This window comes from Epinephelus moara, chromosome 19 (assembly GCF_006386435.1).
Source record: "Epinephelus moara isolate mb chromosome 19, YSFRI_EMoa_1.0, whole genome shotgun sequence".
NCBI lineage: Eukaryota > Metazoa > Chordata > Actinopteri > Perciformes > Serranidae > Epinephelus > Epinephelus moara.
The window spans coordinates 22864170-22879907 of NC_065524.1; the positions used below are offsets into that span (position 1 = coordinate 22864170).

Genomic DNA, 15738 nt, shown 5'->3' on the forward strand with positions numbered 1-15738 from the left:
TGAATAGGGTTTATTATAGTTATTATAATTACTATTATCATTAGTAGTAGTGGTAGTAGTAGTATTGTTATTATTACGGTAATGGCCAGATTTCTTCTCTGAAAAAAGGTTTATTAAAAACAAATAAACAAAAAAACTTTACATTTACACACCCAAACTATCCAAACGGTCCAGCTTGTGTTTTTGCTTCAAAGTTTGTGCATGTAATTGATCTGTGAGCATGAACACTGACATAAACAACGTGTTAGTGGCGAAAAAATGATCAGGCTTTTCCATAATACGCTAGTGCTATACATCCCATTACTTTGTAACGCATTTGAAACACATAATCATGTACTTACGTTCATTAAAACAAAGATAAAACACGATTTTAAATTTTATTTACGCTTTTCGGTCAGGCAGCATCAGTACGTGCCCACCGATTTCTCTGCAGGCATTAATCCGGTCGCCTGCTGGTCCTTCCTCCTTTTCTACGTCCCTGAGCGAGGCCGGCGTCAAGATGGTGAGTCTTGTGCTGAAATATGAAGTAAAATCCGTCCATCATCGAGGCCATCCGTCCATCGGCACACATTTAATGCCCATGATGTGATCATATAAGTCTCCTCTATAATAAAATGTCCATATTGAGGTGATAGGAGACTTTAAGAGTAAATTTAGCGGCACCATCTGAATGCTATCCTACTGGGGTCTACCCGGACGTTACACACACTATATTTACCTGATTTTAGATGGCTTGTAAAGTTTCCACTCTGTGTTGTCGCCGCGTTTTGTTCACTACAGACTCTCTTTAGCCTGCAAAGCTGCTAAAACAGATAGTTTTTGTGTTAAATCGGAATTTAGTAGTCAATAAATGAACGAGAAGCTACTAGCGGCTAACGTTAGCATACACTACACTGATAGTCATGGCCAGGCCCTCATGTGAAGAAGAATACTGTACTACTGTAGTACTACCAAGCTTTATCAACTGGAACATAGTCGTAAAAAAACTATGCTGCACTAAGGCCATGGTAGCGTTTAACTTTACAAGCTAGTGTAGCCAGTAAGTTAACCAACAAGCTGTCAGATAGTGTAACATCGGTGATACCTGGCGAGGTTACATGCAATATAAGGCATCAGTCTCAGTTTTTAGAGCTGGGATTTGTTGTTAAAGGCTAAAAGTTAAGTGGTCTTTGATATATTGTTTGATAATGAGCATCATCTTTTACTTTCTCCCATCTTCAGAATGACACAGTGACAGTCAGGACACGCAAGTTTATGACGAACCGGCTGCTTCAGAGGAAGCAAATGGTAAGTGTTAAACTCCTCTGTGCAGTGTTCATTGTCTTGAGCTGGGTTTTTTCTGTCAAATATTCATGTATTATCCGCCTGTTCCCTCTGTAGGTCGTCGATGTCCTGCATCCCGGCAAGGCCACAGTCCCCAAGACTGAAATCAGGGAGAAACTTGCCAAGATGTACAAGACCACCCCTGACGTTGTGTTCGTATTTGGCTTCAGGACTCAGTTTGGTGGCGGCAAGACCACAGGCTTTGCCATGGTGTACGACTCTCTAGACTACGCTAAGAAGAATGAGCCCAAACACAGACTGGCCAGAGTGAGTTTTGAACCACTGCATTTACATTAATGCTTTGATTCACAGATAATGATGTTTATTAGCAAAGGGCATCCCAGCTGACACATTCTGCAGCAGCAAGCGGCTGAAATGTTGTCAACCTCTTAACGGCCAGGTCACACTGCCTGTGTGAACAATGCGTGACAGCCACCTTGCTGTGCTGCTGAGGCTTCCATCATACATGTGGTGTTCACACAGACAGATTAGCAGCCAGCTAATTAAGCTACTGTATTTTCAGCCAATAATCCACTCATTCATGAAGCTGTGCACACCACTGCAAAGCTTTTGTTAACAAGTGAAGGGAATCTGTCCACAGAAACATTGTCAGAAGGCTGTTATTTTTGAAATGGAAACTAGGAAGTGTTGAGATAAATAAGTATTTAGTTATTTAGATGTTTAAAGTGAAAAGTGGAGGCAAGGTGAAAGGCAACTGAATGCTGGTATAATGTCAAAATGATTGTTAAAGACCATTTTCACTGTCTGTTGTTGCTCAAAACCATGCTGTCGCACTGCACCTGAGCAGCACTGCTCACACAGGCATCGTGGCTGTTCTAACCTGTTAACACAGGTGCAGAAAAAAGAAGTTGCATAATGCATATGGGCTGCTCATGCAGGCAGTGTGGCTTGGGTGAAATGCAGTATTTTGGGAAACTATTTTTGACTACAAGACACTTGCCTATATTTTAGAGGCTCTTAACTCTTCTCAGAGTTGTCAGAGTCTGAATATTCTCCATTTTGCATGAACATTATATTGAGTAGTTTTCAGATGGCGGCAGAGCAGCCTTTGACAGTTACAAAGGTTGGATGACAGGTGCAATTGAAAGGTGTGAGGGTGTGAAAAGTTATAACCATGATATGCAATTGGATTGTCCATAATTTCCATCAGGCAGCATTAGGGGGAATGTTGAAAAAGCACATTCATTGGGGCGCACTTTAGATAATCTTGTTTAATGCAGATATTTGCACAGTTTGAGTTAATATTGTAATTAAAAGCGAGTCACCCAAGCTAAAACCTTAACACAGTGTTAAAGCATTTTCAAGTCTTAATAACTTTCAATCCATTTTGTGATGCGGTGCAGATGCATTGTTGCTATAAATGTCTGAAACGCCACCTATATAATCTTATGGTTGGCAATACATGATCAGATCAGTAGGTTATGATTGTTAAACATTTGAGATTCACGTGCTAAAATTGAGCACTTGTTTATTTGTGTTCCTCAGCATGGTCTCTATGAGAAAAAGAAGACCTCAAGGAAACAGCGCAAGGAACGCAAGAACAGAATGAAGAAAGTACGAGGCGTCAAGAAGGCCAGTGTGGGCGCTGCTGGCAAAAAGGTATTGTGACCGTTTCTACACGCTTTGTGCCAAGTAAACAGTCACTGAACACATTTGTAGTCCCTCAGCTCCTTACACAAAATCAAAATAAGTATTCCTGTGATAGTATGCCATAGGGGAATGGAATTTTGAAGGCGGAGGAAGGCATTATTGAATTCAGTGCACTTGATTCTTTCTTGATTTTCATTGCAACTCTTCTTTTCCTACCCTGCTAATCTTTATTTTTCCTCACTACTGTGACCTTTTTTAATTTCCTTTGTCATCTTTCCAATCTTATCAAATGTTCTTCGGGAACTGTAGAAGGTAAATGTTGTGCATAAATAGACTAATTGCAGTGTGCAGATAATCAAGGAGTTAGAGATCTTAGTTAACCCCTCCCTTTACACCCTCACCTACCCATCTAATGACCCAGACACACCAAACTGAGATCAGAAGTAGTGGCGACAAAGGTGAACTGTTGCGTCTCCTCACGTCATCGGTGTCTTGGCCAAAACGTTCCACTTGAAGACACCGCAAAGACACTGGCCAACCAGCACGTATGCTTTGCCCCTGCGCAAGAGGAAGTAACTTTCCACGTCAGCATGCAGCAACAGTCTGTATTTGTCATCAAGTGGGGATAACCAGAAGACTGATAGGATGGATTCAAGATGCTAGTTAGGAAATTATTGACCGAACAAAGACATTTCACTGTGCGCTGGCAAACAATAACCCAAAAAACAATCGTACCTAATATCACAAGTTTCGATCTCACACCCTCTTAAGTCGTTTCTTTGCTGTCCTCACTTCTGATTCTCCTCATGCGCGAAGCTGACCCGCTAATCAGTGATTCCTCTCACCAACTGGCTCTGACGCTGATTCAACATGTTGAATTGGCCCCAAAAAAGCCCAACCAGTGCCAACGGTGCCGCACACACCACAAAAACTAGAGCAAGCGATAGTCACAGCCCGACATACATTAATAGCCGACAGTCGTCTTGGTGTGTCAGGGACCTAAGAGCCAGAGCCTTAATACTTCCCCCTTTGGATGTACGTGATGCATCCAACATGAGGATTTGACCCACTGTTGAATACTTACATGGTGATCCCTTCTTTTATACTAATAATTACTAGTTTGACCTGAAAACTAATAGTGTTTTAGATCCCTTTTTAAAACCTAATGAGTGTGAGGAGATCCTACAGCCATTAAAGGAAGAATTTATAAAAAAAATCCAGTACTAATCTCTGAAAACTCCTGGTGTAGTTTTTGTTTCAATGACACCCTGCATACTCCTCTACCCTCTATGACACCAATCACTGGCTATAAGTCACCTGGAATAGATCTCTGAATTGCAAAACTCAGCCAGACTGTTAAAGCTGTATCAGTAAAAGCTCCAGCACAGCTGGCTTGTAAAGTATTGACACTGTACAGCACGTCCACCCTGGTTTTCATTGGCATGGTTCTAAATGTGTGAGATGACCTGTGGAGTGCAGCTTGTACGAATCCATTCAGAGATCTTTTCTATTCCATATTTCAGTTTTTCAATGTGTTAACATTTTTGTTCCATCTTTTTTTCTTGATTTCGCTTCCCATGGATTTCTTTTGCAGAAATGAGGTGTCAGTGTGCAGGTATAGAAGCAGAACAAGCATGGTGTGCCATTGTGTTGCACATCAAAAGCTGATAGAGCTGAGCTGTGCTATGCATGTCACGCGTTACTTCTCCCCCCCACAGTTTTTCCTTCAGTGTTTTCCCACCTTCCCATGTTGAATCAAACTCCCTGCTAATAGGTTTTCCCTTCTACCCCAGTCCTCTGTACCTCTGTCTCTGCTATAATGGGCTCATCCATTAGGCTGTGCCCACTCTGCCTCATATTTAAACAGACGTATAGGCTTTGATTATGCTTCAGACCTGTAGTTAATAGAAGCAGAACCTGGGTGTAGCATGTGGATCTTAGGTTTTCTAGTGTGTTGAGTGTGGGGCGGTTGAACTAAAAGCCTGCCAGTGTGTGAATTTCTCACTGCAATGCGTTTTCTGAAAGTGTGAAGTCATAATGGTAAAGTTTCTATTAATTATAATGTTCGGGTTTAAACTGTTTCTCACCTAAAACTACTGTTAAACATTTTTCGTCACAGTTTGTGCTCTCTAACTTTATAATATTGCATTGTCAAGGAAGTTAATTTGTTTAAATTAAATAAGCTCTTTTATTAATTTTTCCTTCATCTCCCCACAGTGAGCCCGGACAGCCAGGGAGGGTCTCCGTGCTCAAGATGTTCTTGTATATTGTCATCAAATAAACTTTGGAAAAAATTGGAAAAAAACATCTCTTGTCCTTGTGTATATTCATTTGAACAACCGTTTATTTCATCCCTAAATTTTTTATGAGTTCAGCTCATATCTTTTAAGCCTCATGGCTGTAAAACAAGTCTGTAGGTGTTGTAGTGTCTCTGAAAGATTGGATTCCTGCTTGTGTTTACACCAGACAGTTGGCAGCCAGGATCCACGACTCAGGGTGACTTAAGTTGTATTTGTAGGCTGCTGAATGACAGCTATGCACAAGCTGCTTACATGGCTGTGATATTAGTTTATTGCATATCTGGGGAATCCAGGATGGCGTTCAGTACACGACAGGCAATATTTGCTTCAAACTTCTCAAATTGCACAAACTTGGAACTGTGTTGATAGTGACATCTAGTGGATTTGCAGTGACATTACATGAAAGCAGCCAAATAACTGATCTTATTGTCAGCCAGGTATTAACCAGGTTCGGTCATGTCCAGTGGAGTCCCTTAAGTGGGATTATAAAGAGTTTCTAATTTTTATTTTCTTAGAGTGTTAATCAAAATACATGCCGACCACTTTGAGGCACGTTCTGTGTATTTTGTACATTTATTTTAATTTTTCTTTATTTATTGGTATCTTGTGTCCCATAACACAGTGGTTCCCAACTGGTCCAGCCACAGGGACCTGATTTGTCCTTAGTCATTAGTTTAAGGTCCACACAGTTGAATTTGGACATGTCATTGAGGTAGTTTGCTGCCTGTCATTTACTCACTCTACAGCAGTAAACGGTACATAATGAAAGCTCTGTGCTGGATCTTCGCTGTACTTCAAAATAAAGTGTGTTTTTTACAAACTTAACACATTCACAAGTCACTCAGGGTCCATTCTGAACGGACTTGGAACCCACCAATCCAGAACCACTGCCATAACATACCTGCAAATGTTGGAGTTATGGTTTTAGATTTATTCAAATATCTAACTGTAGTAACCCAAATGGCCACATGAGGACTCCCTTCACCCAACAAAATACATACAGTCAGCTACACTGGAGCCATTACTTAAAGTATTTACCTGTTGGATAAAGTATTCATCAGCAGTTCATCCTAGAGGCAGAGTCCCTGATGGCTAAATTGTATTAATGCACAGATAAGGCGGCCTGTGTGTGGACTTTTGCCTTTCTCTGTTTATAAACACCATTTGGAACAGAACAGATATCCCTCTTTGCGGCGTGACCTTTTCAGATAATTTGCATAGAAATACCCTGAGAGAGTGTGTAAATGAAGTGATTAAAATGCCAGGGAATGGTCTGTCCTCAGGGTAACCCCCCTGCCTTCCCATGTCTCCCATTCTTTTATGGATATCAGCGTTTCCTCATGTCGGAGCTGCGGGAGCTGCAACCAGGTCTGTCTTTAGGGAGTTTGTCTTTTTGGTTTCAGACTGGGAGAAATGTTTACTTCCTAAAAGAACCTGAAGAGAAAGGTGAAAGTGTTACAGAAGTTACAGCGCTTGTTTTATTTATAATGAATACTGGCATACGTCTAGAGAAATTACAATCTGCCGTGCGCTGGAGTGCCAGAAATGATAACTTGTGACCTTCACTTTCAGGTGCATTATTATTAGAGGCTGCACTTAAGCTCTGTGTAATACATATTATATATAATTGCCTTCATCCCTGCAATTTGACATATTTTCATGCCTCTGCATGGTCTTGAATGTAGGCCAGACACTTCTCCACCAGAGTCCTCAGTGCCTTCACCACCAGGAAAAAAAGGGAAAACAGTAGCTTGGAGGCACTTCCATTGACACATTTTGAGTTGTGGGCCCTTCTTTCCCAGTAGAAGGGCCTATATATACCCAGCATCCCCTGTGGGCTTTTCTTCAATCGATGCCAGCCGGCTAAGATTAAACACTGACAGTTTATCAAGATAATTTGGACTCCCAACACAACAGAAACAGGAGTTACTGTATCAAGAACCCCATTGATTAAGTGGACAGTGAACTGGTGTGAAGGTGAATATATTAAAGGAAAACACAATATTCTGCAGAGCGCAGGGACATCCAACATGTTGGCGCCCGAGTAATTATACATTATGTTTTCCTCAACAGAATCCTAAACCCGCTATGACCCAGAAAATAGCAGGCGGATTCATTTATCTCAGCTGAAGTGTACGTTGGTGAGCATGAGAGTGGGTGGGTTGCATAGGTGTGGAGGATAAAAAGAGGGTGCAAGGGGACAGAAAAAGGAAAAAAGGAGTGGGGTCTCTCTCGCAGCTCTGCGGTGCTCTACTGGTGTGTGGTTGTGGGAGGTTTGACATAAGTGGAGCTTTCAACCCAGGGACTGGTAACAGATGGTGTTGGGAAATTAAGCTCCTCTCTCCACAGCCCTGTCGGTCCGTCCCAGGAGTCTCTGCCGCTCTGTCTTTGTCTCTCTCCCTCTCTCTTCTCGTGTCCCTGCAGCATGTTTTTTCAGTGTCTCACTCACTCTTCTTGCTCCTGTTTCTTATCTTCCAGCTCCCTGCTTTGTTTCGCTGTTGGCGAGTCAAAATCTCTCCACACTCACAAAGAGGATGACATCAGTAGGATAGGTGGCAGGGTAATTATTAGGAGAGTAACAGGAAGAAATAAACTGAAAAGATGAGTTACTGATAAGCGATAAAGGGTTGAGGATGGAGATGAGAGATAATTCAGACGACGGTGATGGACAGGATTGAGGTGCAAATGTAATGCAGGCTTCTGTGCAGGCACACTGTACGCCGGCTGCAGTCTCAGCATCAGGATTCTGTGCTGAGGGCCTCCAGGGATCCCCGTGCCCGCCGAATCAAACCAAATAAAGCACTATATTCACCTCTGATTTCCTTTAGGGCAGGAAGGAGCTCTGTAATGAGAATATTCCTCTGCCTGTTTGTACAACAAAAGTGTTTTTGCAGTCCGGTTTATGATAGATGGTTGTGAGGAACACATGTTTACGCCCTCACAACAGGTGCAGTTTTAATGGCCTGTCTCTCTCCATGCAGGGAGTTGAGTTGTGGTATTATAAGGAGAAAATGGACAGAATTCCTGATGACTCACTGTGTGCTTTTGCCAGCACGTCCGTGCACATATTAATGACTGCAGTAGAAGTCAAAGACAATGGTCTTGCTGTTTTCCATGTTGCAATATTGCGCGTACCAGTTCATTGATGTGTAACAATGTGGTTCAAAACTGGACACAATATAGTGGTTCTGTTTATAGCCGTTTTATATTTGATGCTCTACCACATGCAGGTTTGTAACTGCTAAGCCGGGCATTGTTTGTTTTGCAACCATCAGCTCCAAACTGTATGTTTTCAGTGGCTCTGTGAACATTTTTTTGCAAGGGGCAACTTGGTGCTGTAAAGTGTGGCCGGGCATTCGAGGATGCTATGCATCTTAATGAGGTATGTCTCTCTTGTTGGCCTCAGCAGGGGAATCATCACAGCTCATTTTGCAGTCCTGCAGTGTCCTATCAGCTTTGGCAGCCTGCACTAAGTTCACTCCATCTGCCAGTTGCTAGGTGCTGATATATAAAATGATCTGTGCCTTGGTAGCCCCTGAGCACCAGGGAAGTGATTTGCTTTTGAAGACAAACTGTGTTTCGTGAATCCTAATTATCCTCTTTGCATCACCAGCCTGACATGGTTTTGTCATTTATCCCTCTCTGGAAGTGGCAGACTGAGGGAGAGGAAGGAAGGGGAAAAAAAACGTCAGAGACTGCAGCAAACTACATCTGCCCAAACAGACAGAGCTCCCATGGATATACTGTATAGTCGCTGAAATGCAACAATGGTATTTTCCATCAATCCATTTTTCACAGGTTCAGGGAGAGGTGAAAAAAATGATACCTGCTGTCTAATTCTGGCACTCTAACCGGTGTGCACATGTGAAAAATCACTTCTCGGTTTCAATCATGTGAGGTGTATTGAAACCACTCTGTGGCCTTTTTCAGACTGCGAACATGCTGTCTGAGACTCAGAGGACATCAGACCGGTGTAAAAGCGTGTCAGCCCACCTGCCGCCACACCACCCATCTACATCCTCAGGAATTCTGTTCATTTTTTGTTAGTGTGGAAGGATAGTCTGTGGAGCGGGAAGAAAGGGGAGAATAATGTGGACGGCTGTAAAGGGGCTTGGCTGAAGGGGAGGTAAAGGAGAGAGGGAGAATCGGGAGGGTGCGGTAATGAGAAAGGGCAGCAGATGTGAGTGACAGTATGATGGAATGCTCTATGTGATAGCCATGCTGTACTCTCCAGACTGGGAGGTGTGTGTGTGAGTGTGTGTGCACTTACTGAGGAATCATGTGTGCGTGTGTGTGTCCTTGGGTTTTAGAGAAAGGATATCAGGTTTCTGCAAAAATACAGATATATGCATATCATTCTCCAGGCAATTCATCTTTGTCCATCAATTCACCAATTACATTGAACTGTACCACAATGCCACACAATGTAGCATAACCACATTACCGTTATAATGTCACACAGATATATTTGTTGCAGCTGCGGTGAGCTCTTGTTGCCATGCATTATTCTTGACATGATGTTAATATTTTTGTTATTCTTTGGCTTCTTATTCAATTTCATTCGTGAGAAGATCGACACCACTCTCATGTTTGTACGCTACCTCCAGCAACTGGCTAATTAGCTTAGCACAATGACTGTAAACAAGGGGAAGCAGCTAGCCTCACACGTGGACTGTATAATATAATGGACATTGCTACTGTGACGTCACTCATTGGCTTGTGGAGTTCAGCATTTCAGCCATCATCTTGTTTTTTTGGAGCCAGAAGTTACCATATTTGGACAAGAGGGTGGAGCTGTGGTGGCAACCAGTGGCTCAGAGGTAGAGTAGACATCCCTTGTACAAAGGCAATGTCCTTGCTGTAGTGGCTGTGGGTTTGATTCCAGCTTGCAGCCCTTTGCTGCATGTCATCCCCCCACTCTGTCCCCCTCTCACACTTAATACTTTCCTATTGATTAATGGCAAAAGCCCAAAAGAAAAATCTAGGAATTAATAGGAAGAGTGGGGAGCTGTGGAGGAGCAAGGGGTGGATCTGACTCACAGACTGTAGCGACACCTCACAGACAACCTGTCACTCCAGTAGCCGACAATTTCTGCACGGTATACCTTTAATGCCAGAACAAGAAATAGTCCAGCACGTAACCTCTCATCAAACTGCAATGTGTTGTTTGACACTTTGGATCATGTAAACAAATGAGATATCATATTAATCAGTGGTGGCACGGTGGAGCAGTGGTCATCATTGTCACCTCACAGCAAGAAGGTTCCTTGTTGGGGGGTTCAAACCCTGGGGTGGGGGAGCCCCTCTGTGCAGAGTCTGCATGTTTCTCCAGGTACTCCAGCTTCCTCCCACAGTCCAAAGACATGCAGGTTAATTGGTGACTCTAAATTGTCTGTAGGTGTGAATGTGAGTGTGAATGGTTGTCTGTCTCTATGTGTCAGCCCTGTGATAGTCTGGCGACCTGTCCAGGGTGTACCCCACCTCTCGCCCAATGTCGGCTGTTTCGCCTTTTTTTGGTCTTTATGCTAATCTAAGCTAACCTAAGCTAACTGCCTTCTGTCTGTTAGCTTTATATTCACCAGACTCACTAAACAAAATGTTAAATATCAACAACTGTAGTGTAAAATGACGAATTGCGGTTTTATGAGAGTTAAGTGCCAATTTTTTTCTTGGTTTCAGCCTTATGCTAAGCTATGCTAATAAGCTTATGCCACTGCCTGTAGCTTTATATTTTAAAGTAGTGTATCACACACTTTGGCTCCATATGCATTTCTCTTTTATTTAGAATCTGAAGAAAAAAGCAACTGAATGAAGCCATTGTGTGTGACACTTATTTCCTACTTTCAATTAAACTTCCAGTGATCAGCACCTCACTACGACCCTTGGTATGTGTCAGTTTTCTACATTGTAGCTTCAGATTTAACAGATTGATATGTGAGTGTTATGCTCAGCATGTCATCTAACTCTCAGCAGAAAATCAAATCAGGGCATTTTCCTAATTATTGAACTGTTCCCTAAAATATCTTGGTCCCACTCTTCAGATGCCATTTATAGTTTCTTGCAGGCTTTAGACATCTTTGTGAATCCAGTAGTGATGAAAAAAGAATCAAGTTATAAAAAGCACAGAGAAATTACATCCCACAGAACCAAATGGTTTCTAACTTATCCTTATTGTAGGCACATTAACTGCATATGGACAAATTTATAGATTCAATTTATGAACAAAAAGCTCCCTTGAGCTCGAGCCCGGTCCAGTTTTCTTCAATCAATGAAACAAATTTGTGTTTGGGACTTAACGTTGCATCATGCAGCTTCCAAAGTACCAATATGACTGTGGTGCATGGTTTTCCGATAGCAGTCTAAAACCAAATTGTCTCAGTCTCTTGTGGGCGCACAGCAGTTTGATATAGTCTCTTTATATCATCGGAGGACGCGGTCAAATTGTAATGGACTTAATTCCTCGTAAGGATGGGACAAGGTTGTGTTTGGACTGCACACAGCACTTGGCTGTCTCTATGGCTGAGTTATTCTGCCATTTTTCAGCCTGTGCACATTCCTCCACTCATTGGTATTCCTGTTCATATTACCCTCTTCAATCAGCAGCAGAGAAGCTCTGATTAATGGCAACAGTGAGAGCAATCTCCCAGTGATTCATTAAACAGGACTGGCATGAATAAAAAGGGAGATTTGCTCATATTGCCTCTCAGATCCCATAATATGTTCTGTCGCTGGAGAAATGCATAATTCATGGTGTTGTTAGTGGCTCTCAACATATCCAGACATACAGTACATGAAGCTATAGGAAACGACTGGAGAAGTCAGATTACTCATTATCATTATATCAGGTCATAGTTGGAATAATTGATGTGCCCTGCTTAAGTCTGGGACTCTCAATTTACTCACCAGTCTTTTAACACTCGCCTAAGTAATTAAAATGTAATAAATCTTATTATCCCTGTCTGACTGATCATCTCATCACTGGTACATTTTGTGGTAATGCAGAGTGCTGACGTGTCTTGATAGGTCTCCAACGAGAAGCTCACTCAGGACACTAAATATTTATTTGCAGAGAAAGTGGCAGTAAATATCAGCCTGACCTTTTAAGGTGAAGCTTTTTTTAAATAAAGCCATATTTTAACCTGCATCATATTTGGTTTTTATGGCATTTAAACATCTATAACTCCCTTTTCTTTAACCTCTGCTGCCAGTCCAGACAAAATCACTTTAATATACTTTTCCTACAGGGACTTAATGATATTTATGTGGCACCAAATCATGAGGAAAAAAAGTAGGCTATTACACACTCATTTGGAAAGTGCTGCACCATAATACTGTTATAATCTGTATATGGGTGATACTTCAGTTATCATGATTTTTGTGTCCCTGTCAGAAATAATAAGACTTTGGATTTATATTTTCAGATTTCAGATTTTTGTCACACTTACTTGAAACCAAAAAAGAAATTACAAAAAAAAATAGTTAAGTCATTATTTTTATTACATAAACATGGTATTTTATATTTTTGCTAAGTTTCCTTTGTCCCCGAGCCAGATTATGCAAAACCCTGCATAATTTTGATTTTTATATATATCTAATATAATTTTCAAATACAAATGACACATAAATACCAATTTTAATGAAATGTGTCATGTGTTGTAAAGATATATTCATAAAAAGAACACCTGTCCTACTGTCATTTCCACTACACCGCACAAAATGTGTAAATTCAGGGAGATTTTTTGCTTTGTTTGTGTGTTGTTGTTGTTTTTTTTTTGTTTATTGTTTGTCTGTTTTTTTTATGTTTATTTGTCTTGGTCTGTTTTTTTTGCATTTGTATACTTGGTGACCACAGAAATAATTATGCGACAGGATAGCACATGGCTGAAGGAATTAATATGGAAATGGAAATGGAAATGGAAATATGATACGATACGATATGATACGATGTGATGTGATGCAATGTGATATGGGAATTGAAAATCTATGTTATTTTACTGATATCTTATGAATACATTTAAAAAAAATGGGATATGTATCACTATTTTATGCTTCTAAAATTGATTAAGCTGTTTGTTCAATATGATTGCTAAACAGCTTTGAGATATTTAAGTGTTCCAGTTACAGTATTTTTACACTGCTGTCTGCTGCATGTAGCCCTTTTATGGCTGAGTGAGCCCCTTTATTAAACTAACAATACAAGCTTAGCAACATTTTGTAATTTCACTGGTTTTATTCACACTGAAATAAATGTAAAAAGCACCAGAAGGCAAAAGCACCATAATCTTCCTAATGTGCATTTAAGGGTCACAGGTTAAAAATGCTTGATAACATTGCTTGCAAGCTGATTTGGAAGCCAAAGAGAGACATCCCCAGCACCTGAACCATTGCACTAGACAAAAGCCATCTCCAGAAAATCACTTCAGTGCTCCCATCCACCATATTATCACGGATTGATTTCTATCAAACATTACCCCTGCAAATGTGCATGAGCATGGGCCATCAGGCGAGTGTCATTACTGCAGCTCATTTGCGAGGTAAGAGACGATCGGATGTGACAGGGGCGGAATTAGCTTTGTGTTGGCTCTCCGTCACTCTCATCCAAAACTGCTGCTGGGTGGGGGAGCATGATTAAAAGGATATATAATTCCACCCTGCGCATTAAAGACCCCGTGCCCCACTTTCCCTCCCACCTTTACTGTAGAGCACACAAAGGCCGTAGCCCTGGCTGCTCTACTGTAGTGCATGATGCCGCTGCAATGGAAGCCTCCCCTATTTCTGCTGCCTTTCTTCCTCAAGGTGATTGCTGATCTGAGAGATAAAATGGATGAAAGCATCCAGGTGGAAAGCCAATCATATAGAGATCCCCTGTATTGCTTTTTCATTACAGTACACCTACATGAAACGGTTGTAGCAGCCAGTGTAACTGAGCTGAGGCCATGTTTCTTTACTCTGGCTCTATAGTATCTTTTGCACCGAGCAGCCTGCTGTCTCATTGAGCAGTGTTAAAAATCAATAGGCTCTGACCTTACCTCTGTCAGAGGCTGTATTGGAGACCCCATCAGAACACAGTATGTCCCCCACTGTCTCAGTACAAGCGTCAAGTCTACTACTAAAGCCACCAGTCAACGCTGCAGGCGGCAGTCGAGTGCCTGTGGACATTATGATTTTAGCAGGTACCCTAGCAGCATCACAGCAGTTAATCTGTAAAACATTGGTGCCAGCACATTGAACCATACTACTTCAGCTTCTTTGCAACATTTCCACAGTTACTTACTAAAATATACATATTCTTTAAAGTGCAAAACATCTACCTGCTGCACAGAGCAACTCTAGGGAAGGCAAAATCAGTTTGTCAACCACTTTGTTCCTAAACATCACAAACATCTAATGTATTGCCATGAAATTGTATACAGACATTCATGGTGTCGCGGTTGGTCTTGAGCGAAATCCCGGCATGTCCCGATGAATTGCCTTGTACTGTGGTACAGACATTTATGTTACCCTTACAATGGATTATAGAAATTTTGATTATCTACAGAACTACACCCGCCAACAGTATCACCGTGCAAAAGGAAGAGTGCATCTACTCATGGATGAGAGGCTCGTGCTCGTGCCAGCGAGAGATGTAAACATTAATGGCGTCCTTCTCGGCTGAGTTGTGATGTTAACTAACTCAGTGGTGCTAGGTCAGCTATCAGTAGATGCATTTTGATACAGTTGGCGGGTGTAGTTCAGTAGACAGAGAATAGTTCCTACATCAAACTGCTCACACAACACATTCTCACTCCGACTTTGTCACATATTGATGTTTGGTCATGGATCTCCCATGTCCAGATACGATGTGAAAGGTACCCTGGGTGCGTTGGTTATTGACGTTCTGGGATGCCGTGTCAACTTCTGCCTGTTACATACATTGTCTTTATTCAAAATACACTTCTGTTTTCACAGGAAATTTACCATTTATATACAGTCTTTTTCAAAATAAATGCACTACGTCGGTATAAAACCGCAAATTTACCTTTTTTCTCTTTCCCACGTTGTTGGGTTTAGGCATAAAGTACAGTATTTGGCTTTACAACCTTACGAGAAGTGAACACTTTCCTCCCAGGTAAAAGTAAGTGGTTCTGGAACCCATTTATCAACCCTCCAACCTGCTGTCTTGGACTTTCACCGCCTTAACTTTAGTTCTTGTGCCTACCAGCTGCGTATCATGCTGACGTTAAAGGATAGCTTTTGTTGTCAGTATCTGATGCCACAAGATACTGTGCCGGATTTCGACGACTTGGGGTTGCATTGGTTTGCGGACTTCTGTCATGAAGCCTCGAGTTTGGCACTTTTGCCATCGCCATCTCATTTTTTTGGAGCCATAAGTGACCATATTTGGACGAGAGGTTGAAGTGTGGAGGAGCAAGGGGTGGATGGACTGTAGCGACACCTAGCAGCAGACAGCCTGTCCCTCAAGTGGCCCCACTTTTAAATATGTGTTTGTTGGACCCATCCACCA

General features: G+C 41.7%; 1 protein-coding gene across 2 annotated transcripts; it reads left to right on the forward strand.

Moving 5' to 3' along the window:
* Positions 1-409: 409 nt before the first annotated feature.
* Positions 410-5239, forward strand: rps24 (ribosomal protein S24). Of its 2 annotated transcripts, XM_050071562.1 has the most exons (6): positions 410-502; positions 1222-1287; positions 1381-1590; positions 2830-2943; positions 4529-4549; positions 5152-5239. In XM_050071562.1, the coding sequence occupies exons 1-5, from the start codon at positions 500-502 to the stop codon at positions 4532-4534; spliced, it is 399 nt and encodes a 132-aa protein (XP_049927519.1). In that variant the 5' UTR covers positions 410-499; the 3' UTR covers positions 4535-4549; positions 5152-5239. The 2 variants fall into 2 exon arrangements, with proteins under 2 accessions (XP_049927519.1, XP_049927520.1); XM_050071563.1 differs by lacking the exon at positions 4529-4549.
* Positions 5240-15738: the final 10499 nt, after the last annotated feature.